Source organism: Diabrotica undecimpunctata, chromosome 5 (genome assembly GCF_040954645.1).
Source record: "Diabrotica undecimpunctata isolate CICGRU chromosome 5, icDiaUnde3, whole genome shotgun sequence".
NCBI classification, from domain to species: domain Eukaryota; kingdom Metazoa; phylum Arthropoda; class Insecta; order Coleoptera; family Chrysomelidae; genus Diabrotica; species Diabrotica undecimpunctata.
This window is the reverse complement of record NC_092807.1, coordinates 80,724,907-80,750,472: the sequence shown is the minus strand read 5'-3', so window position 1 is coordinate 80,750,472 and position 25,566 is coordinate 80,724,907. Positions and strand designations below refer to the sequence as shown.

The window sequence follows — 25,566 nt, the reverse complement described above, 5'->3', positions numbered from 1 at the left end:
TGTTTACAATGCCAAAAGTCAAAAGGAATACGAAATTTCATCGAGGAAGTCCATCAGAGTGCTTTAACAGACATTGGAAATGAAATGGATAAAAAACTGGCTTCAAGAAAATATGGAATTCCCAAACAAACCCTTCAACATAGACTGAGTGACAAATTCAAAAAAAACTGGTCACGTGCCTGCAACGTACTTAACAAAACACGAGGAAGACGTGTTGGAGGAGTAAATTACTGACTGCCACAGGGAAGGTTTCCCGAGAAGGAGAGACGATATTCAGTCTTTAGTGAAAACCTTCTTTCACGCCAACCACGTAAGACTCCATTCAAGGACAACCAACCTGGAAGACATTGGTATGAAGCCTTCTTTAAGCGTCATCCAAACTTGACCCTGAGAACTCCAGAAGCGGTTACTAAAGCGAGCAGCTGCGTTTCTGAGAAGGACATAAAAAATTGGTTCTCCAATATCGAAAATTATTTTGATATATTGCAAGATCCAAAAAGAGTGTTCAATGGGGACGAAATTTGTTTTCTCTTTTGTCCAAAAGAGGATAAGGTTGTCGCTCCTCGCGGTGCTAAAAATGTATAGCAGATGGATCAAGGAACAGCAAAGGCCAATCTTACTGCGATGTTCGCCTTCTCAGCTGCTGGCTCAGTAACTCCACCGATAATCATTTACCCCTATAGGAGGCTTCCTGTTGCTGTTGCTAAAAGTGTTCCTGATACGTGGGAAATAGGAACAAGCGACAATGGCTGGATGAAATCCAAATTGTTTGTGGATTATATTTCAAATATACTCCATCCCCATCTTTGCAAAAACGAAATACAGTTTCTTGTCATTCTTTTTGTAGATGGTCACAAAACTCACATGAGCTATGAACTAAGTACCCTTTGTACGAGGCTTCAAATAATACTTATTGCATTATATCCAAATGCTACCAGAATCCTTCAACCAGCAGATGTTAGCTGATTTAAACCTCTGAAGAATGCCTGGAAACGCGCAGTTCGGAAATGGCGAAGAAATAATCCCTTCATTGGATTGACCAAAATTCATTTTGCGTGAAATGAACACAATGACCAAAGTAACAAAGAGGCCAGAAAAACCAAAACACGTCAGCAACTTAACAACACTTTTGACAGAAAACGAAGATCCGATGACCAAAAAATCCATTATATCAACCCAGCGGAGTTCTCCAAGTTCAAGTAATTTAAGCAATGAGGGGATATCCACAATCCCAATGCGCCTCCCTAAGGATAATATCATTCGTAATAAGAGATTGTGTTTTATATGTACGAAAAATGCAACCGTAGCAAATTTTGGAATTAAGTACCAGAAATGTATGAGAATGTACCATTACAAATGCCTGCTGAAAAAAGATTTATACACACCTCATTATTTATGCAAAGTGTGCCAAAGGAAGGCGTAGTTTTCTATATTTTCTGTTCATGCCATCAATATTTTTATTTTAAGTTTCAATTAAATTTTGTTTATTCGGATACGGTTTTTATTTCAAAATATTTCAGCTTAAGATATAGTTTTTTATTTTGTAAATATAAACCTTTATTTTAAATGATTTGAGCTCTTATTGTTTCATTCCATTACTAGGAAAGTGATGCCATTAACTATAGCAAGACGTGTGACAATTACTGCAGGTAGGTGCCAATGACTGCAGCCATGTGAATGCCAATAACTACAGGCAACGTGCCAATAACTAGTACTTTTTCTGTTTTTAATTTAAATCAATTTCGTTTAAATATATTAACGTTATTATTAAAAACAGTTTTGTGATCAGAAAGGTAGGACATAATACCGCCCAGAATAAAAGTTCCCGAAATTGTGATTCTTTTCTTGTGGAAATCAGAAATATTTTTCTTGGGACATTTCCTTAAAGTGCCAATAACTGGGTGCGTTACCCTATATAAATTAATACAGTGAAATATCCATTTTCTATTCGGGACTTATTTGTAGCGTTATTAGTATTCTATCGTTCCTGCTTTCATGTTCCCGATTTTTTTCCGCTTATTAACGTAATAATAAAATTTATCAGTACGGATCTGAAGGTTCTTTCTTGTAGCAGTTTTACTACTATATTAGTTGGTAAAAACTTTAGATTATTAGAGTATTAAAGTATTGTGTCTCAGACGTCTCGATTTCGACCGCGGAAATCGTTCCCAAAAATCATTCAAAAAACGATTTCTGAATTAGTTAAAAAATATAAAAGTTAAAATTCATCAATACCATAAGTTTTAATTTACATGTGATTTACAGTAATGCTATTAAAATAATTTGTTCAAATGGAAAATTTACTACACAAATTAACATCAATTAAAATAAAAAACAGTAAACTGTAAAAGTATACAAAATATTACAGCTACCAATACCACTAAAAACGCAAAATAAAATACATAGTGACTGAAAAACTGAGACGATCCAAAAGGAAATAAAAAAAAGGAGATAGAGACAATTTTTCAAAAACGAACGCCGCGAATCTATAATTTTGACACTGCTTATAGAAGCAAGAATAGAGCTGATATTTATGATGGAGGTCCATAGAAGAATAGATTATATGGCGTGGACAAATTAATGAAAAGAAAAAGAAGACATTTCCAGCTGAAAGAAAACTAAAAATTAGCTTCTACAGCTCTAGGTTCATTATTCTTAATGTTTGTGGTCTCTCGGACGGCAGATATTGCCGAAAGTTTTTACCAAAATCTATGTGAACTCAGTCGGAACACCACTTCTACTTTAACTAGCAACCAATTTAATATTTTACAGTCCATTTATCTAAAGAATAAATTATATTCGTTAATCATTTATATTATTTAAACGATTACGTTCTTAGGACGTTCATAAATGTATATGCGGTAACCAAGGAAAAGAAAAGACATATCGAGCTTATCTACCGTGAGAAACTTCTTTTTTATATATCGTTACCTCTCAGAAGGTTAACAATCATCATGGTATATTGCACCTTTACCATCGCCCTGAAAAAGTCCAAGCAATTACATTCAAACCAGGCTCTTAAGATGTCCAAATAAAAAATGCGTCTCTTCCTTGACTTCTTTTTCCTTGTATTTTTCCTTGCATTATTACTAAAAGCAAGGCATGACGTTCGCCTCTTATGATATGTAACTTTCTGCTCTGAATATTGTTCAAAACATGGAAAAGCGAATGTACATCCCGTGAACGAATCGTCAATGGTTTTACATGGTCTCCCTAGCGGTATAATTCAATGTTTTTTTTTGAAATTTAAGAATTATTGGAAATTTAAATAACATAAATTTGAAACAATACGAACAGGTATAGAAATAAATTAACATACAAAAATAAAAACAGTACCTACTTATTGCCCATGATCACCTGATAATTAATTCTGAAAGTGCCAAAGAGCTACAAAGGCCATCCAAAAACTATATCTAGTATGTAAAATTTTTGTATGAAAATATATATAGAACAATAGAAGCTAAAAATTATGGTATTTGAAGATAAATAACCCTAAACAACAACGGTAATTCACGATCATCCACTAGAAAAAGTAAATCATTTTAATTACATTGGGTTTTATACAAGCTGCGAGAAAAACCAAAGCAGTTTTACTCCCTGCAAATATATTTAATTTATGGGTGTTGACTGTGTAAATTTTATATAAATTTTTCTGTAGTGTATATAATAACGTTTATTTTCATGAAATATACAATTAATAATATTACAATAAAATAATTACAATACAATAAAATATTTAAAAATATTACTTTTATTTTATAGTTCTGTAATTGGTTCAAGGTAAATAAACAGTAGTGCCTATTAAAACAATGAAGTTAAGCATGGGCCATTTTTTAAATTGCTTAAGTATTTATATTGAACTTACAGCAAAGCGAGTTTTCCTACTTTATTAGTGATAATTATTACCTATATTAAGATGAAATAAGAAAATAACAAAAAAATTTTACAAGAGAGAGACAATTCATGCATATAATCAAGGCATATAATAACTGATACATATAAATTTTTACGATTTCGTAATCTATTGTTAATTTTATTTTATTTATTGCCTAATTGGTCTCAAAAAGGTGGCTGAACAGTTGTCTGTGATTTTGTTTCAAATAGCTAGTGTTACGACTTTATTAATTCCAATTTATTATATTGTTTTTATTTTAATTTATTAAAAAACACCATAATTTATATCAATTTATTAAACCACTGTACAACAATTTATTGGACTAATTACATAATTTATCTATCGGACGTTACAATTTAAACGCGGCGTGCGATCTTCAGATATTAACTGTTCTCTTCCCAACAAAATTTCTCTTTTATATAAAACTCCGTTAGTTTCGGAATTCCCTATAGCAGACATGAATTTACTCGAACATTGGGGAAGACCGGTTGTTGGTGGTGTTGACAAGAATAACGGGAACTCCATCGAATAGACTGGTATTTTGGCGAAGGCGGTCTTCGGCTAAAACTAGTTTTTCAACTGCTTAGAAACCTCGAGTCGTGGATGACTCATCATAATTCGGGTCTAGAGGTTTCTGGTAAACAAACTAGAACAAAAACAGAATTAGTCATAATATATTTAGTTTTAAACGCCATAATTATCGTAATATTGCCCCCCTCTTAAAAGATAGTTCCTCCTGGAACCTTGTCGGGACTAGAACTGGAACGGTATGCTGGTATCGACAACTAGACCCTTTTTTACAACTTCCAGTTTTATAAAAATGACAAGGGACGGTTTTCTCTCCGCACCAGTAACTATGCGGATTGCAACAGACTAACACCTGGACTTCGGTGTCTCTAAAGATCTCTTCCACTATACTTCGGATAACCCTCCAATCTAATTGGCGGCACTCTAACTTTGGCATAGCTAACTTTTGCACGTCGGACGCTAGTACGTGCTCTCTCAATTGAAGTAAGGCTTCCCATATATCTGGGTAGGTAGGTTGGTCACGGGCAGTGTCTTTTGTTACCAGGTAGAAAAGGTAACGTGATGCTTCTTGGAGTTTCAAGGCTTTCCCAGGAGCTGGCACTTGACATTGAAGTTCTTCAACTCGACCGAACTTCCTTCGAAAAACGGATGCCAACCCTGGTGCGTCTTTGATACTGGCCGGGATGGCAAGGGCCAGCGAGTAGTCATCGGAGAGCGCGAGTAGATCTTGCTTTTCTTCAGTGGTAACACCATGTCTTGCTTTACCGGTACCTCCATAGGCACCCATGAATTCCTCAAACGTGAGGTCAGACACATCTTGGACTTGGTTTACTTCCACTTCTTCATCTACGTCGTGGTCACCTTCGAAAGACGCCAGCCGGTTATGGTGTACTATCATCGGCTTTCCCCTCGGAATCTTGCTTATTCGGTAGATGACATCGTTGATCTTCTCCATAATTAAGTATGGGCCTTCCCAAAACTGCTGCAATTTGGGAGAACAACCTTTTCGTTTCTTGGGATTATAGAGCCAGACTTTGTCGTTCTTCTTAAAGCAACCCTTTTCGGCTTGTGTATCGTACCGTTTCTTCATTCGGTCGCTAGCGATCTGAAGATGGGAACGGACCAACTCATGTACATCGTCCATTCTTCTTCGTAACTCGATCACATAATCTTCACCTGCTACATCTTCTCCAGGTCGACACCCAAACTCTAGATCACAAGGTAGTCGCATTTCGCGTCCGAATAGGACCCTGGCTGGTGTCTGGCCTGTTGATTCGTTAACAGCAGATCTATAGGCCATTGTAAAGAACGGAAGATATTGGTCCCAGTCTCGCTGATGATCGGACACCATCTTTGTCAAATACTTGCCCACTGTCCCATTCATCCGTTCTACCATACCATCCGATTGCGGATGATAAGCCGTAGTTCTTGTTTTCTTCATGCCTAGTCTATCACATATTCCTTGAAATAGATCGCTTTCGAAGTTCCTGCCTTGGTCACTATGGATCCCCAAAGGCACTCCAAATCGGCTGATATATTCTTGGATCAACTTATCTGCAACGGTGGCGGCCTTCTGCTCTGGAAGTGCGTAAATCTCGACCCACTTAGTGAAGTAATCCATTACTACTAACATGTACTTGCCTCCATTTTCACTTTCTGGAAATGGCCCTGCAATGTCCAAAGCTATTCTTTCAAACGGGCTTCCAACATTATATTGTCTCATAGGAGCTCCTCTTTTCGATAAGGCCCGTTACGCGTAGCACAAATAGTACATTTCTTACACCAGTCTTTTACATCGTCGGAACTGTTCATCCAATAAAACCGTCCCCGAATTCGCTGAAGGGTCCTCTTTACACCAAAATGCCCTCCTGATGGACTGTCGTGTAACTGACGAAGTACTTCGGCTATTCTGCTCTTTGGGATCACCAACTGTCTTCTCTTCTCTGAACCGTCATTATTTTCCAGGACTCGTTTGAGCAAGCCATCTTCCATGATAAATGAGTCCCACTTGGCCCAATACGTCTTAACTACTGAGCATAGGTTTGATATTTCTTGCCAAGGTGGTCGACGGTTTTCCTCTTTCCATTTTCGAATTTTCTGTATAACTGGATCTCTTTCTTGTTCTTCTCTGACCTTAGTAGGTGTCCAGTCGTCGTTGACCATCGTTGTTCTTAGCACTGCTGCTTCCTTGGGTTCCGTTTTGTTGCAGTGGGAACACTCTGCTGGGCATGGCCTTCTGGAAAGAGAATCAGCGTTTATGTGGCTAACTCCGACCCGGTGCTCAATCTTGAAATCGTATTCTTGGAGTCGTTCGATCCATCTGGCTATCTGACCCTCTGGATTCTTAAACTGCATCAACCACTTAAGGGCGGCATGGTCGGTTCGGATTAGAAACTTTCTGCCATAGAGGTATTGATAGAAGTGCTCTACTGATTTAACTACTGCTAGAAGTTCTCTTCTCGTGACGTAATAATTCCGCGCAGGTTTTGAAAGAACTTTACTAAAATATCCGAGGACTCGTTCCTGTCCTCCTTGGATCTGAGACAGCACTCCTTCAATTCCCACATTACTTGCATCTGTATCTAAGATGAACTCTCCTTCTGGCAGTGGATACCCTAAAATTGGTGCTGTTATTAAATGCTTTTTCAAGGTCTCAAAGGCATTTTGGCAGTCTGTATCCCAGCGGTAATCTCTTGCTTCCTCTATAAGTCGCGTTAATGGCTTAGCGATATCTGCAAACTTCTTAATAAACCTTCGGTAGTAAGTACATAGTCCAAGAAAACTTCTAACTTGTTTGTCCGTTGGTACTGGCCATTCCTTAATGGAATCAATTTTTCACTTATCCACGGCCACTCCTTCTTTACTGACTATATGACCCAGATAATTGACTTTACCTTGAAATAGCTGGCACTTCTTGGGGTTTAACATCAATTGGGCAGCTTTAAGTCGATTAAAAACGTTTTCTAAATTCTTCAAATGTTTTTCGAATGTCTCCCCCAAAACGATTATGTCATCTAGATAAACCAGGCATGTTTTCCAAGATAACCCTCTCAACACATTTTCCATAAGCCTCTCAAATGTCGCAGGAGCATTACAGAGTCCAAATGGCATAACGTTGAATTGCCACAATCCAGATCCTGTGGTGAAGGCTGTCTTCTCTTTATCTACCGGGTCCATTTCTACCTGCCAGTATCCAGACTTCAAATCCAAAGTAGAAAACAATTTACTTCCAGCCAATGTGTCCAATGTGTCATCGATCCGAGGCAGAGGATAACTATCTTTCTTGGTAACGTTGTTCAGCAAACGGTAATCCACACAGAACCTCGTCGTTCGTCTTTCTTCTTAACCAGGACCACCGGAGAGACCCATGGGCTCGTAGAAGGTTCTATCACCCTGTCTTTCTTCATTTCCTGAACAATCGTTTCGGCTTCCTCTCTTTTCGCCTGTGGTAATCGTCGAGCTGTTTGACGAATTGGCTTAGCAATACCAGTATCAATTTTATGCTTAACAACGGTAGTTCTTCCCGTCTTTCCTCCTTTCGGTACGAAAATATCACGATACTGTCGAAGAAATTCCCTTAATTTCCTTTTCTCAATTTGATTCAGAGACTGTCCAGCAACTGCAACCATTTGGTCGAATTTGTCGTTGAAATTATCAGATGTTGCCGCCTGACGGATTATGGATGTCACAGGTACACAAGTTCCTACTTTTGTCTCTTTCTTGATGGTCACCTGGTAGTCGTTGACATTGATAAGTCTCACAGGAATTTCACCTGAAGTTAGCCGAAGTCACCAATTCCTTTTCAATTATGATTCCTCGGCCAACCTCATCGTCATGGTTCCAAGGCTCCATCATAACAGGTGTTCCTTCGCCCACAATTCCCTGTAGCCGCGCTACTATGATCGTTTCACTTCTCGCAGGCACGACTGTATCTTCTTTAATGGCTGCTTGCATAGTGTTGTCATCATGTGGATGAAGAAATATCTCCATGTTACCAACTTTGATTACCTTATTCTTAAAATCCAATTGGAATCCATGCGTATTCATTACGTCCATTCCTAATATAACATCCTCTTCGATGTCAGCAACTATAACAGTATGGACGAACTTTTCTGCTCCAATTCCTAATTGTATCTGGATTTCTCCATGAATGGTGGCATTTTCACCCGTAGCGGTCCGAAGTCGCAGCCTCGTTGGTAACAGTTTCTTTCGGCTGTTTATAACTGTCGGGCGTATAATGGTTCTGGTGTCACCTCGGGGGAACAAATAAGGGTCTAACCACCTTCTGATATCCCCGGGTGCTCTGTAGAGGGCTTCGAATATATCGAAAATATTTATCTTCGGTGTCTTGCCTTGAAAAAGGCAAGATATTTCTTACATGACAATTTCTTCGTCGAAATAAAAACACCAAGTTAAGTTGAAACAATATCTCAGCCACAGAGTATAATTGGAACAGCAGGAAGCAGCGCCCCAAGAGCACTAAACTCTCGGAGAGCCCGTGTGGGACTGACTTGCTGACCTGAAAATCGCCAATATTTATATGCGCTGTTCGAGCGATAAATAGGGATTTCCAGGTCAAGAGCCAATGGGAAAATTCGAGGCGGGGCGATGCGCATCGAAATGCGTACTAGTCCACAGACTATGGCATTCGATGACACTGGTCGCTCCGGCATCCACCAACAACGTATGCTTTTTACCATTTATGGCTTCAGCTACATATACACTATCTTCACGACATTTCAAAGAAGCTATTAGTATGAGAGGGTCGTTGGAAAAGTTCTGGGTCGAAGCTGCCCCCTAAGGCAGACCCGTTCTAGTTTTCCTGATGGTGAGTATCTTGATTTGCGTCGTACCTAGGATGCTTACAGAAACTTCGTACGTGTCCTATTTCGCCACAATTCCAGCATCTTATGGTCTTCGTTTTCTTGTATGTCATGCTTTTCATCATATTAACGAGCTGGTCAAGTTTATCTTCATCTCCTTCCTCTTTTACAGTCCTAACTTAACTGTACCCGCCAGAGGCCTGCGTACCTGACTCGTATTCGAGGGCGGCGGATCAGACATCAACCAGCGTCTTGTGACGAGCTAATCGTAGTGTTCTCTGCATTTCATGATCACGAAGACCATCAATAAACGTTTAAACGGCCAACTTTTCCATCATGTCTTCGGGAGCTGTTGGATAAGCATATCGTACTAATGTGGCAATATCTACCTCATATTCTTTCTCAGAGCCTCATCTTTCTTTTGTCTTCGATTTTTAAGCTGCGACTGATATACATGCTCCAAGTGTTCGTGGCCATATCGCATATTTAACCTCTTCTTAAGTTGTTCGAATTGATCCGTCTCCTCTACGGCTATGGTCTGGAGCACATCTAAGGCATCTCCTCGAAGAGCGATAGTCAGGTTTACAGCCTTTTCTTTTTCAGACCATCCATTCGCTCTTGCAGCTGATTCGAACTGTTTCATGTAGTTGTTCCATGACGATTTTCCATCAACCTCGAAGTTGGGACTTTCACATGGACAGAACCTCCACTTCCTTCAAATTTCGGCCGTATTTCCAACTTATATTTCGTCTCGTCTTCTTTTGTCTCTATTGTAATCGGATTGTTACCTCTCTCTGCTGTCCCTCTTTCCTCCATCTTCGTTTCCATCTCTTTCATCTTTTCTTCGAAGGCCAACATATCGGCAGCAACTTGATTTTTTAACGAAGACATTCTATCGTCCAGGGCAGACATCTCAGAAGTGACTTTAGAGATTTCCGAAGAGATATAACAGAAACTTTGCTTTCCAGGGAAGAAATCTGGTTAGAAACTTTGTTCTCCAATGATGCGATGTCACCAGAAACTTTGTTCTCTAATGATGTGATGTCACCAGAAACTTTGTTCTCTAGTTTCGAAATCGACGAGATGACAGCATCTTCAAATATATAAGTTTCTGGATTAAAACCTTCTTTCTCCAAAGCGTCTTTTAGTCTTTGGACTAACTCAGCCTTTTTTCCGGTAGAAGCTAATTCTCTATCCTCGAGATGTTTTCTTAAATTCGTCACGGTTAGCTCTTAAATCGTTGCCATTTTCACAATTTAAAAATATTCACTTCGGAACAACACTTTTTATGATTAATATAAGTCTAATTTACTTTGATTTCACTTCCGACACCATTTGTTACGACTTTATTAATTCCAATTTATTATATTGTTCTTATTTTAATTTATTAAAAAACACGATAATTTATATCAATTTATTAAACCACTGTACAACAATTTATTTGACTAATTACATAATTGATCTATCGGACGTTACAATTTAAACGCGGCGCGCGATCTTTAGATATTAACTGTTCGTTTCTCAACAAAATTTCTCTTTTTATATAAAACTCCGTTAGTTTCGGAATTTCCTATAGCAGACATGAATTTACTCGGACATTGGGGAAGACCGGTTGTTGGTGGTGTTGACAAGAATAACGGGAACTCCATCGAATAGACTGGTATTTTGGCGAAGGCGGTCTTCGGCTAAAACTAGTTTTTCAACTGCTTAGAAACCTCGAGTCGTGGATGACTCATCATAATTTGGGTCTAGAGGTTTCTGGTAAACACACTAGAACAAAAACAGAATTAGTCATAATATATTTAGTTTTAAACGCCATAATTATCGTAACACTAGTAAACAATGTCTTAATCATTTTTTGCGAATTTATAGTGGTTAGGTATGTTTTATAAATTTCAGGGAGCAAATTGTAGATTCTGCCTTGTAAATACTCAAAATTTCGTTTACCAACTGTTTTCTTTGCAATATTTAATCTAAAAAAGACTGTGCTCTATTTCTCGTATGATAGGTATGTCCTAATGGTGTGAGTAAGTGTTTATTTTTGTATAAATTAGTGATTATTGTAAGAATATATGATTGTGTTGTATCTAACATTTGAGATCAGATATAACGATCATTAGTAGGGTATCTCGAAGGTCTACTGTAATTAATTTTTAATATTTTTCTCTGGATAATGTCTAATTGGTGTAGGTATTTATTTATTGCAACTCCACCCCAACTAAGGATTCCATAACGTAGACGTGATTCTACCAAAGAATAGTAAACAACCTTCAGATAATGGATATCCAATATGTTACGTAAATATCGCATTTTGTACAGTAGACATCTCAATGTTTTACACGTTTGGTTTATGTATATATCCCATCGTAGATATGAGTCGATTTGAACACCAAGGTATTTTGTATTACTTACTGCATTAATACTCAGATTTTTTATTTTTATACATTTATAATCTGGTAGACCTCTCTTATAGCTTGTAAATGAAACATAAACTGTATTACCCATGTTTACTGTAAAAAGTTTGAGGTTAAATATATCAATAATTCTTCCTATTGAAAGTCGTGATATGAAAATTATATCAATTTATATTGGAATCAAACTGCCAAGGTAAGAGTTGACAACCAGTACAACCAAAATATCAAAATACGGAGAAAAGTCCACCAGGGTTGCATGCTGTCCCCACTACTTTTCAATGTCTACAGTGAAGAGGTATTTCAAAAAGCGCTCTCAGACTCAATAGAAGGTATATCTATCAATGGAGAAGTTTTTAATAACTTACGTTTTGCAGACGATACAGTAATAATGACGGAAAACAACAATGATTTACAGAACGTAATGCAACGCCTTAATGAACGCTGTCATGAGTACGGACTGAAGATAAATTTAAAGAAATCTAAATGCATGATCATGACTAAATCTGCACCTGCAAATATCTAACTGACTATTGAAGATACTGCAATTGAGAGTGTTAATAACTGTAAATACTTAGGAACATGGATAACATCAGATGTAGACCAAACCAAAGAAATTAGGACACGCATTGAAATAGCACGTGCATCATTCATTAAACTTAAAATGTTTCTTTGTTGTCGGGATATAAGGTTAGAACTACGCCTGAGAATGCTTCGATGTTACGTATTCTCTACTCTTATTTATGTCTTGGAAGCGTGGACACTAAAACAAGTCCATCTGAATAAGTTGGCCGGCTTTGAATTTTGGTGTTACAGAAGAATCCTATGAATATCATGGATTCAAAGAATGTCAAACGTGGAAGTAACTAGAAGGATAGGAAATGAGGCGAAAATAATATTAACTATCAAAAGACGAAAACTTGAGTACTTACGACATGTGATGAGAGGGCAAAAATACGCATTATTACAACTTATTATGCAAAGCAAAATCCGAGGAAAGCGAAATATGGGAAGACGAAGAATATCCTGGCTAAAGAACTTAGGAAATGGTTTGAATGCAAGAGTGCAGAACTTTTTAGAGCGGCATCAACAGAGTCCGCATAGCCATAATGATTTCCAACCTTCGATAGAAGATGGAACTTAAAGAAGAAGAATTCATGTTCCATTTTTTGCTTTAGTTCCATCCACGTGTCTGCAGAGTACAAAATTGCTGTGTCATCTGCAAAACTTAATATATCACCTTCAGTCCGGAAAGTAAGGATATTGTTTATATACAGTATAAATAATATAGGTCTTAGTACAGTCCTTTGTGGTATACCAAAATTTATGCTTCTGGCACTACTCAATCTCCCTTCTAGCCGCACTCTTTGATATCGCTTTTCTAAGTAGCTTTCCATTAAGTTAAATGTGTTTCCTCTTATACCAATGTTCGCTAAAGTATCTAATAGTTGTAAGTGACTAACCGTATTAAACGCCTTTGCTAGGTCTAGGAATACACAAGCTGTTGGTGTACTGCTGTCGACTAAGTTGTAAATTTTATTAGATAGTTACGATATTGCATTCTCTGCGGATATTCCCTCCCTAAAACGATATTGTTTGTTTGAAATTAACTTATGTTTTTCTAAGTATAATACTAGTTGATATTTTATAGTTTTTTCCAATATCTTGCAAAGTGTATTGATTAGTGACGTGTGAATTTTTGATCGCCTTTCTTATGAATGGGAATCACCACTGTTTGCTTAAATTGTTCGGGCCATTTACCGATAGAAAATACATTATTTATTAAATAAGTAATGAGACCAGTTAGTATTAAATAATCGTATATCGCAAATTTTGCGATAGTTCTTTAAGTACTTCATATATAATACCATTAGCCCAGTCTGGTTAAAAAAAAAGGTGGAAAAATGTTTCGCAGATATCTGAAGCTTTTAAGACATATGTGGGGGTACTAGATGATGAATAGATGAATAGATACTCCTAGTTTTACCTTGCGTTTTTTTAAGCAATAATTTATGGTCACAATTTGATTTTTTGTCTATAAATTTTTTCCCTTATATTTTAAATAAACAATATTTATGTCATTTTTTTACGTCAAGAATATCTTTATTTTCCCGTTTTTTTAATTAAAATTGATAAATAATTTACAGAGATATTTGCAAAAAAGCAGTTTTTTTGCACTAATTTATAAATTTTATTAATTTTTTTATTAACAAAATAAAATGGTATTAATACATTTAAACATCAAGGAATTACCTTTAGACCAAAGAATCTTTTAGATTTGTGCGAAATTTCCCCCCGATCAGTCAAATATTTTATAAGTTATTTAATTTGTTTATCCCTGAGGCTAATTATTTAAACTATTGAGCTTGCCCTATGCATGATGCTAGATACATTCAGCAAATTTCATAGGATTCTTTAAGACTTAGACTATCTCAGAAGTTAAATGCATATTGAGTTTTCGTCGAAATTATTTACCAAATAAACGTTTGAAAAAGGGGTATGTTTTTTACTTATAAACAATTGTAATAACTTCTATATTTTTCAAGCAACAGACTTGTACGTACAACCATTGGATAGCTGGTAAAAAAGCTCACATTAAAAAATAAAAAACTTTCTATGACCAATAGGAACGAAGTTAGTGACTATTTTTAAAAAAATCATATCTCCATTGTTTATAAACATTAAGAAGTAAAATTTGCACAAATTTTGAATGAAAATCTAAACTTTATATTGAATAGCTATAAAATTTATCTAATTTTTCGAAACGACGGTACTTTCGAAAGATCGACATAGGAAAGTGGAGAGGATATCTGTTTCAGCTCCGTTTTTTTTTCTCGGCATCGTAACTTCAAATTACAACACGTAGGAAAAATTTACATTATCTTGGCTTCCTTTGCAGCTGCAAGCCTCTTTTTTTATTCTGGGGTAGCTCGTCGAAATATGAATAACTACATAGTTTTCACTGGCCGGAAAATATGGAAAAACTCGGAAAAATTGAGTCCATTTGAAATTCACCCTAAATAATTACTTTTTTTTAATTTGCTCGAATAGTCTGTCGCAGTATTAATAATGATGACATAATTTTCACCCCCCAAAAATCTCGGAAAATCCTGGAAAATCAACATATGTTTTTTCAGTTTATATCAATGATGTAATAATACTTATATATTTTATAAATTAAATTTCAGGTAATTTTTTACACATTATATTATTATATTCCTTATATTAATTATAATTGTTTGTATTTTTATAATTAACAATATTGATTTTTATTCTATTTTTCTTACAAATATGATACAATATTAATCTAATCTGCTTTACTGCTTTGATAAAATAAGTCGATTTTTTCATCACTTGCCTTATTAAATTTTGCAATGTTTATTGAACTTGTTTACATACTTGTTTACATACATTGGTTTAAAAGTTAAAATTTGGTTCCTTTATTCGACTCCACTGTCAGGTCTGAACCTTTTTGTTGCAGGTTGTCTGTCTTCACTTATTAAGTCAGTCTTTCCATATATTAACATATTAATGGGCGATCTTAATGCCAAGGTGGGTCAAGGTAAGGTAGGAGAACAAGTAGAAAAATATGGGCTTGGAAACAGAAATGACAGAGGAGATCGTTCAATTTTGCCAAAGTGAATACTTCGTAATAAAAAATACCTTTTTCAAATTACCTCCTCGATGGTTACACACATGGACATCTCCTGAATATACCAAAGAAAAAATAGTGAGAAATCAAATAGACTACATTATGATAGCAAGGAGGTATCATAATGCTGTTAAATGTACTAAGACGTACCCAGGAGCTGATATAGGCTCTGATCATAACCCGGTAGTTACTGTGATAGAGGCGAGACCAAAAAAGATTAGAAGACCACACAGAGAGGCACTAGAATTAAATAAACTTAGAAACAAAAATATACGACAAGAAACAGGAGAAGAAATAAATGAAAACCTCCGTTCAGTGCAGCAACAAATGAACGATACAAACAACGTTAACCAAAAAGTACATAAATACAGCTATACAAACAGCAGGAAAGAAAGATCTTACAAAAACAACAAAGAATAAGGGGTGGATGACACAAGATATACTAGACTTGATGGAACAAAGAAGAAAGATGAAGAATTACCCAGACAAATAAAAAGAAATAAATAAACACATAAAAAAGAGAATAAAGGAAGCCAAAGAGGAGTGGATTAAAGAACAATGTGAAGAAATGGAAACCTATGAGAAAAAGTACGATGCCTTCAATATGCACAAAAAAGTAAAAGAGATATCAGAAAACAGGAAGCATAAAGCAATGCCAAATAGGTAAACTTAAAGACAAAGATGGAAGTCTTATTGTAGATCTAGAGAACAAAATAAAAAGATGGACAGAATACATGAATGAATTATTTGAAGACGATAGAAACAAATTAACTCAGATAATCAATGCAACTGGGCCAGACATATTGAAAAAAGAAGTAGAATGCGCAATAAGAAACGCTAAAAATGGAAAAGAAAATGGACCTGATAAAATTTTTACAGAACCGTTGAAGCTTTTGAATGATAAATCCGTAACCATAATATTAAATTTTGCAGCGAGGAGCTAAAACAGTTTCCCCTCCACTTTCCTATGCCGATCTTTCGAAAGTAACTACGTTTCGAAAGGTTTTAAGTTTTGAAAAATTGGATGAATTTTATAGCTATAAAATTCAATATAAAGTATAGATTTTTATTCAAAATTTGTGCAAATTTTACTTCTTAATGTTTATAAACAATGGAGATATAATTAACAAAAAAATTGTCGCTAACTTCGTTCCCATTGTTCATAGAAGGTTTATTTTTTGTTAAATGTGAGTTTTTTTACCAGCTATCTAATGGTTGTACGTACAAGTATGTAGCGTGAAAAATATAGAAGTTATTACAATTGTTTATAAGTAAAAAACATACCCCTTTTTCAAACGTTTATTTTGTAAATTATTTCGATGAAAACTTAATATTCATTTAACTTCTGAGATAGTCTAAGTCTTAAAGAATCCTATGAAATTTGCTAAATGTGTCTAGCATCATGCATAGGGCAAGCTCAATAGTTTAAATAATTAGTTCCAGAGATAAACAAATTGAATAACTTTTAAACTATTTGACCGATCGGGGGGAAATTTCGCACAAATTTAAAGGTCGGTAATTCCTCAATGTTGAAATGTATGAATAACATTTTATTTTGTTAATAAAAAAATTAATTAAATTTATAAATTAGTGCAAAAAAACTGCTTTTTTGCAAATATCTCCGTAAATTATTTATCAATTTTAATTGAAAAAACGGGAAAATAAAGATATTCTTTATATAAAAAAATGGTATAAATATTGTTTATTTAAATTATAAGTGAAAAAACTTATAGATAAAAAATCAAATTCTGACCACAAATTATTGTTTAAAAAAAGGCAAGGTAAAAATAGCTATTCGTCATCTAGTAACCCCCACCTATGTCTTAAAAGCTTCAGATATCTGCATGAAATCGATGATTTTTGTATAACCAGACTGGGCTACATCTATTTCTGGAGCTTTGTTCGATTTTAAGGAGGCTACAATCTTAACAACGTCATTTTCATTTAAAGGTAATAAAAAGTAGGAATTTATTGTAACGATTCTCTTTGGTGGTCGAGAAGAAGGTTTTATTATCTTCTGAGCATATGTTTCTCCAACTTTTGTAAAATATTCGTTGACTTCCTCAGAGATCTCATTTGTGTCGGTAATACATTGGTTATTTTCAGTAAGTATTTCTTTGATATTTTGAGTATTAACATTTTTACTATTATAGTTATTTACTATTTTCCACATATTTTTTGAAGACTTATTGTTTTTCATAATTTCTTTTTTAAAGTAATTTTTCTTTGTCACCTTAATAAGTATGTTCAATCGTTTACGGTACTCTAGGTAAGCTTTCGTTTTTCTTCATTTGTTGGCTCATTTATGTGATCTTTATACAGTTTTTTTTTTATTAATTGACTTGACTGGTCCTGCTGTAATCCATTTTTTTGCTTTTCATTTACGTGTTTTATTTTGATGGTTTTAGTATGTTTATTTATATATTTATTTAATGTCTTTATTAGGTATTCTGTTATGTCATTCGTATTTTTTATATTATAATACTCAGTCCAGTCAAAATTTTTGATATAAATTTTTAAGGTTTTATAATTAATTATTTCTCTGGTTTTCTGTTTTAAATATTTTATACTGTTTACAGGTATCCTGATAAAAGTTGCTTTATGATCTGTAATGCAAGTATCTAGGACAGCTGCTTTGCAACCATTTATTGCCTGTTCAGATTTAAATTTAACAAAAATGTGATCTAAGCAGTTCTTTTGCCTCGTTGGTTTATTAAGTGTAGAAACAAAGTTATGTTGTGAACAATTATTTAAATAAGCATTAGTTATTTCATTATTTTCCAATATGTTTATATTAATATTCCCCAACAAAATATGACAATATGCTGTTTTTATTTCCTCTAAGTATTCATTTAGTTTTGATACGAAATAATCAGTATTTGTTGAAGGCGTACGGTAAAGCGAAGTTATTAATATCCTTATTCCGGTATTATACATTTTACGTGTTTGTATCACTTTATGTTCCCCTATGTTTACAATTTTTGTGCCATAATCAAGATTATTGTTTATATATATATATATATATATATATATATATATATATATATATATATATATATATATATATATATATTGTTATGATGTATTATTTGTTTGAATGATGAGCAATGAGTATTTTTAATAATATATAGGGTTTTTATTGCGGTTCTCAAAGAATTAGTTTGTAAGTACTTTTTTAAATTATCTTTATTATAACTGTTATGAAACACACATATATATCTAACCTAGCCAATGTAAATTTAAAATAAACTATCTTTAAATTGATATTCTTATAAAACTAATTAAATTCTATAGACAATGTAAAATTTAAACAAACTATCTTCAAAATTGAAATTGTTATGACACTAACTAAATTATATTAACAAAATTTTGTACCTTTCTTTCACTGAATGCCTAAATGAACTGTTTTCCACTATATAGATTCTAATCACCACTGAATGTCTTCGTACTTCAGTTATCCTTGTTTTTTGTGAAATTACTTTTTCCAATTATCAGCTTCTACCAATTTAAGATATAGTTTTCTTCACCAGCATTTATACACCACCAACCAAACCAGCAAACAGCATTTATATTTATTCTTCTTTTCAATATACCAATATCCAATTATTATAAGTTGATTTATACTAATCTCCAAACATAATATAATTTAATTTCTTCCAATATACTTTTTTTAATCTTCAATAATTATTTGTGTATAATTATAAATGTGCATTAAATTATATGCATAATTTTTAATCTTCATTTAACTCACTATATTAAACAATTTGACTATTTGTACCTGATTCACTGACTCCAACTAACTTTCATATTTCTTACTAAACTTTTCTGACTGACTTCTTGAAAATTCTGAACAATTTACTTCACTAAACACTAACTAAATGTGTCTACTAACTTTCATAATGAACTGGCCTGACTTCTGACTAAAAACTCCCTTTTGAATCCAAATCACGGGTATTTATATCTTTTTGGATATTCTAGAATCATCTGGTAAGAGATCATGTTCCAATTTCGTTCTATTTCTTCGATATGGATGTTCTCGAAAAAAATATCTGTTCCATCCACCGACATAATCATTATTCCAGAATGTTCGACCGTAAACAATGGTCACACTCTGCACTCTGGAGAATTCGTTAATGTTCCATTGATAATTTTATTGACATTTAGGCTTTTCAGATCAGAATAAACATTCAAATTAGTAACTAACACTCTAATTTAATAAAATACACATTTCAAACAATATATTATTATAACCCCACTTTATATTCCCAATTATGATTAATTTCTATCTGTCACTTCGAGAGTATTTTTGGTTGCCTATGCACATGGCTCACTTAAATATATTTACAACATTAAAATACAACTTTTTACAATTATTATATGATAATTTCTTAAAAATACCCTCACATAAATAATTTTTATTAAATTCTCTAGTATATAACTTATTTAAAACAACCAAATATCTAATATTATGTAGTATATAACTTATAAATTATTTTCTATAAACCCTAATCGTATCAATATATATATATATATATATATATATATATATATATATATATATATATATATATATATATTGTTATGATTGTTTATTTTTACTTTGATTTTAATTTATTGAGCCAATAAAAGAATTATAACTTAATTGTTATCAAATGTAAAATAAGACTCCTTATATCACCTGTGTTCGATGGATTCAAAGATTTTCTAGTTGTCCTTTATCGAGATAGAGAAGAAGGATAATAATAAAAGAAAATAGTATATTACAAAAATTTAAGCATTCTTTATTTTATATGAAAAAGAATAAAACAATTTCCAAATTCTGCCGTTATCTTATCAATCAGCATACAAGAAAATAAATGAAATTTTTATAATAATAAGATTTTAAATCTACATAAATTTATAATAAGTAAAAACCAATTTTACTTAAACTTTCCTTTACTTGAAACAAAAAACAACAAAACTGTAACTTATGATTAGTCAAACAAAACTCAATTCTTTAAATTTGAATGATAATGACCATGATGTCAACACAGATCCTTCACAGATACCAATTTCAATTGTACAAAACACTTACAGTTTTTTTTTTCTTATTGAATTGTATGTTGACACATACCCAGAAAAGTCCAGTATCCTCAACGATGTGATCTCTCCTCTTTGGCACCTCGGCTCCTTCCTAACGTCTTTGCAAACCTCCTGCAGACTACACAAAAACACCTGATTCACTTCTTCAAAAACTCAGCTACTTATTTATGACACAAGGACCTCCTTTTGTCAACTTGATGCCGTAAAACTACTTTCACATATACTTCACACAAAATGCTCACGGTAGATACAAGGACCTCTTTTAATCTACTTGTTATCTCTTTCTGCAAAACTATTCACTTCTTTTCACAATGCCTGTATCCAAACTCACGAACCACACCCTATCTTCTAACAAACGACTGTTTCCTTCGATGGCCAAATTACAACTGCCTCTCCCCGTCTCCCAATCAGGCTAACCCCATTACCATTCAAAAACGACTATCCAATCAAAAGCTCAAATCTTGTTTACTACTGTTAATGTTTGTTCTAAAAATTCTGTGTATCATTTGGGAAGACCAAATTACTCTTTCAGAGAAAGAATAAATAAAAATTGATTTTTCGATCCTCAGTCTGTTAATACACAATCTATACCTGTTTCCAAAGATTAGAATATGGTCATTTAATACACAAACAATGACAAGATGAACTTACAGGTAAAATGTCTTCTAATTCTACACAAAGGGGTTTTTTGATAATTTTGTTGGAAACGGAAAAGTTCGTTTCTATTCTTATCTACACTAAATCTTATCTTAAATTTCTATATACAATTTGTTTATAATGATTATTAAAATTTTATTCCCATGGATCTTTTTATTTATTTTTCTTTGGTTGGGAAATAAGAAATATGACAATATATATATATATATATATATATATATATATATATATATATATATATATATATATATATATATATATATATATATATATATATTATATATATATATATATATAACTGTTACATCATTTTTATTTATATTTCCTTAATTATAAACTGTATGATACCTATCAAGTTTATAACACTCGATGCCGTCATTTTTAAATGCTTCTGTGAGTACATCATCATCATTTTGACTTTACAACCCTGTGTGCGTCCTAGCCTCCCCAAGAATTTTTCTCCAGTCGTCCCTATCCATCGCCTTCCTCCGCCAAGCACGTATTTCCATATTTCTCATGTCTTCATCGATGTTATCTAGGAATCTTGTTCTGGGTCTTCCTCTTCTTCTTTGACCAATAGGTCTATCAAGGAGCGTTTTTCTAGCTGGGTCGGTTTACTCCATCCGCATTACATGGCCTACCCACCTCAGACGTCCTATCTTGTCGTTATCCTAACATGTTTTCATTGCTTTTTGTTAAAGTCCAGGTTTCTGAACGATATGTTAGGACTGGGCGTATTATTGTTTTGTAGAGTTTTAGTTTTGTATTAATCTACAAAACAATAATAGTCTGTGAGTACAATACAGTCAAAATCACAGTCTAGTTCCCTTACTATTACCTCAACTTCATCAATGTTCTTAGATAGACTCCTGATGTTTTGATGCAGTATCTTAAAATGTAGGCGATCATCCTGTAAATATTGTTTAAGGTTTTTTAGATCATTGATCTCTTTAGTTGCGAATGGTATGTAATTGATGTCCCTTATATAAGCATCCATTATACAATTAATTGCACAAGTTCTCTCTCAATATTTCTAATAAAAATATTTTGTTAAAAAAGTCATCAGAATGTATATAAAATATTTATATAAACATTTTAGTTAGATTAAAATAAGGAAAAAATTGAAAACAAAAATGGACCAAACTATAATTAAGTTATAATATATCAAGTTAGAACGTAGAATTTATAAAGAATATAATATAGCAGTAAATGATAACGAAATACCAAACCTATCGTACCAATAGGAATGTTATTAGTACCAGTTAAATATATAACAATATACAGTTAAAAGACAATAATTAGATAAAAATAATTAAAAAGTACATGCAAATTCAAAAATATAAATCACTTAAAAAATATAAATCCTATTTGAGCCAAATTTATTGATATTTTCTGTACAAAGATACTAAGCTGAAATTAATAATTTATGTAACGATTAACTTTTCTCGAATTTTTTCTGGTTCTATTGGCGATATTGAGATCCCTATTGTCTTTGTTAGAATTGCCTGTTTATGGTGTTCCTTGATGTGTTAATTTTTGATTTAATGTTAATTTTATTTCAGCCTGTTGTGGTTGTGATTTCTTGTATCCGTGTTTTTCCTGAGATGATGGGTTTACCAGTTGTTTGTGTTTCACGCCAGTCTTATGGGTAACTGGTGTTTGTAGTTGTGGACTTTCAACTTCTCTTCCGACTAAAGAAGTAGGTGGGGTGCTAGGTTCACTTTATGTACGATGCTCGCTTTGTTCCTCTTCTTCGGTGTGATCTAGATTTTTTAAATCTTCTATTGTATACTTTCTACCATTTACAAAGAGAATATTTTTTTTAACGTTTGGTTCGTTGCTTTCTTTGAACTTGAGTAGATATTTTTTTATTAGTTTGTGTTCGTGTCTTTGAATTTCTGTTTGGTCGTTAACGATGCTTATTTTTGAACCTTGAAGGTTTTTTTTTTTTATTTTGGAAAATTAATTGTGAGGTACGATAGAAATTCTATTTTAATTGGCGCAGATTTACCTCTTCCCAGTCTATAAATATTGTTTATATCACGCTCGTTTATTTTTATGTTTAATAAACTATTTATCGACGCTAATACTGCATGAAAGTTAAAAATTTCTTCTGTACAATTGTTTTTTTTTTATTTTGTCCATGGGATAGTTCTATTTTTTGTCTTAGATACAAATTTTTTCTTTCAATATCATTCACTGTTCGTTTAAATTCTTCGATTTTTAGTGAGAGTCTCACCTCCTAGCATCAATTTTACTTAAAATTTCATTATTTCCTTCTTTTATAGCATCTTCCAGTTGTTTTAAAATTTCTGGTTCAGGTTGATGCATAATTAATACAAATTTTCGTGCGTGGCCACCTTTAGTTCGAATTCTTATTTGGCACAAAAAAGTTAGTAATTGATAAATTATTATTGTATCGTAGGTTAGGATTATTCTTGTTTTTAGCTTTTATCTAATTAATTACTGGTTCCATCAGATTTATTATATCATTAATAAGTAGTGTAGTGAATTATATCAACTTAAAGTAGTCTGAATTTATTATATTTGCCTTATTCCTTGATTTTTGCAACAATTTTTGGGAACGTGTGTTGTTAATGTGGCACTACACTACACTACACTACTACTGCTGCATATTTATGTCTGCTGATCATAATTCATTTTATTGCAAGCGATTGGTCTTTGATTAAATTTAAAATAAAAAATATACTATAAAAGCATAATGCAATGGGGTGCGTGGATGCATTTAAGAATTTATATAAAATAAGATAAAACATATCATAGGGTAAGCTGTTAATTTTTAGAAAAAATCACAATTTTGGGTTAACTTCATATAGAAAATAAATAAAAACACTTCTCTGAAATATTTATATGTGTCATTTAAAATTTAGTGTCAATAAGTATAAATATCTGGTTAGAATAGCTTGTTGTTGACATTTTTTAGTATTTATGTTGCTTTTGTCTCTTACATATCGATATACAGAATATTTCTTATCTGATAGTTTATAGTTATTTCTTCACTTGGGTTTTACAATTGATTATAATGAAAATTACATTTTATATTTTTTATAAAACGATTATTTTAAAATAGTAAGATGTTATTATGATAATATCTGTCATAACTTAAGACATGCCACACAAAAACAGGTTCAGTAGTGTTTATTAGTCATTAGCGGTAAACAATAAAGAACCCAAAAAAGTTTTTAGTAATTTTCCTTATCAAATATAATATTTTAAACATTTTATATAGCTGTTTAAGTTCTTACGCATTATAATTTAATAATCTGCTATTACTTTATATGGAAATTAAATAAAAACTACCAAATTAACCGGGAATTATTATTATCAGCTTGAAACAATCGGGCAATATCAATAAAACTAGTGGAACAAATTAAAATACTATACATATTCAACAAATCTCTTCTCTAGTGGGAAGAAAAAAAGCGATAGCAATAGATAAAAAATACCGCTTTACTGCAAGTCATTGTATAAATTTGAAAAATTTTAATTAACACCTATATTCTAGGACCATTTTGTAGCAGAAAGTAGTAAAAATAGTCGTAAAATTGGTGGAGAATCTTGTAACTTACCTTTTAGAACATAAAAGTGCTATGATTTATATTAGTTAGTGTCATAAAATATTCAGTGTCTATAAAACAGTCTGATTTTAATTATGATCAATATTTTCTCTTCGAGTATTTAACGCTGTTTTTCTTCGGTCTTAAAAAAATTGCAATTTCCGGTGGGATATAAGAATAGTGTTTAGTTAAGTTATAGTGCAATAATTAGCTGATAAACTGTAAGTCATCTGTATAAAATTTTTAAGCCACAAATCAAATTATTTTCTATTTACAATTTAAATAACCTTAAAATTTCGTATCGATAAGATGTACATTGAGGTGTGTATGCCGTTGTTATCAGCAACTGGACAGGTCAGCACCAAACATTTCAGGCCCACTGTCCAAGATAACTATGGAGTCAAATAATAAGTCGATTTCTACCCCTATTCAAAGCCAATCTACCACTGTTAAGTCATATTCCATAGCTTTAGCCTAGCAGCAATTTACAAAAAGGATCAGGCTATAATTTTCTTCAGGATTACCTTATACCTTTAGGAAGCATAATATGACCCAAAAATATTGTTTTCTGTTTCCGTTTATCAAATAATCAACAAAAACCAAGTTTACGAAATTAAAAAACTACGTAACCATTTGGGAAAAGATATACCTGGTTTAGACAGTGACTCCTCTGTAGACAATCGTTAAGTATCCTCCGAATCTATTAACAACATTCAACTTGATTCTTCAGTGAAACATTGATGGATTTTTTCATCGTCTCCCTATGCTACAGCTTCTTTTATCTGAATATTCTCCAGATATTATTTGTTTACAGGAGACAAACTCAAAGACCAATCAATTGTACAGATGCAAGTCATGCAAGCGGTAGTGTAAGGATACTAGTAAAGAAATCCATCGAGGCGGTGCAAATTGTACCAGAGACACAAGTATTGCCGATATC

The 25,566-nt window shown here is 33.1% G+C and overlaps 1 protein-coding gene across 1 annotated transcript; it reads left to right on the top strand.

Annotated features, from left to right (window-relative positions):
• Positions 1-588: 588 nt before the first annotated feature.
• On the top strand, positions 589-966 carry LOC140442319 (uncharacterized). The gene has a single exon (XM_072533394.1). It carries the CDS (start codon positions 589-591, stop codon positions 964-966), a length of 378 nt encoding a protein of 125 aa, XP_072389495.1.
• The last annotated feature ends 24,600 nt before the right edge of the window (positions 967-25,566 follow it).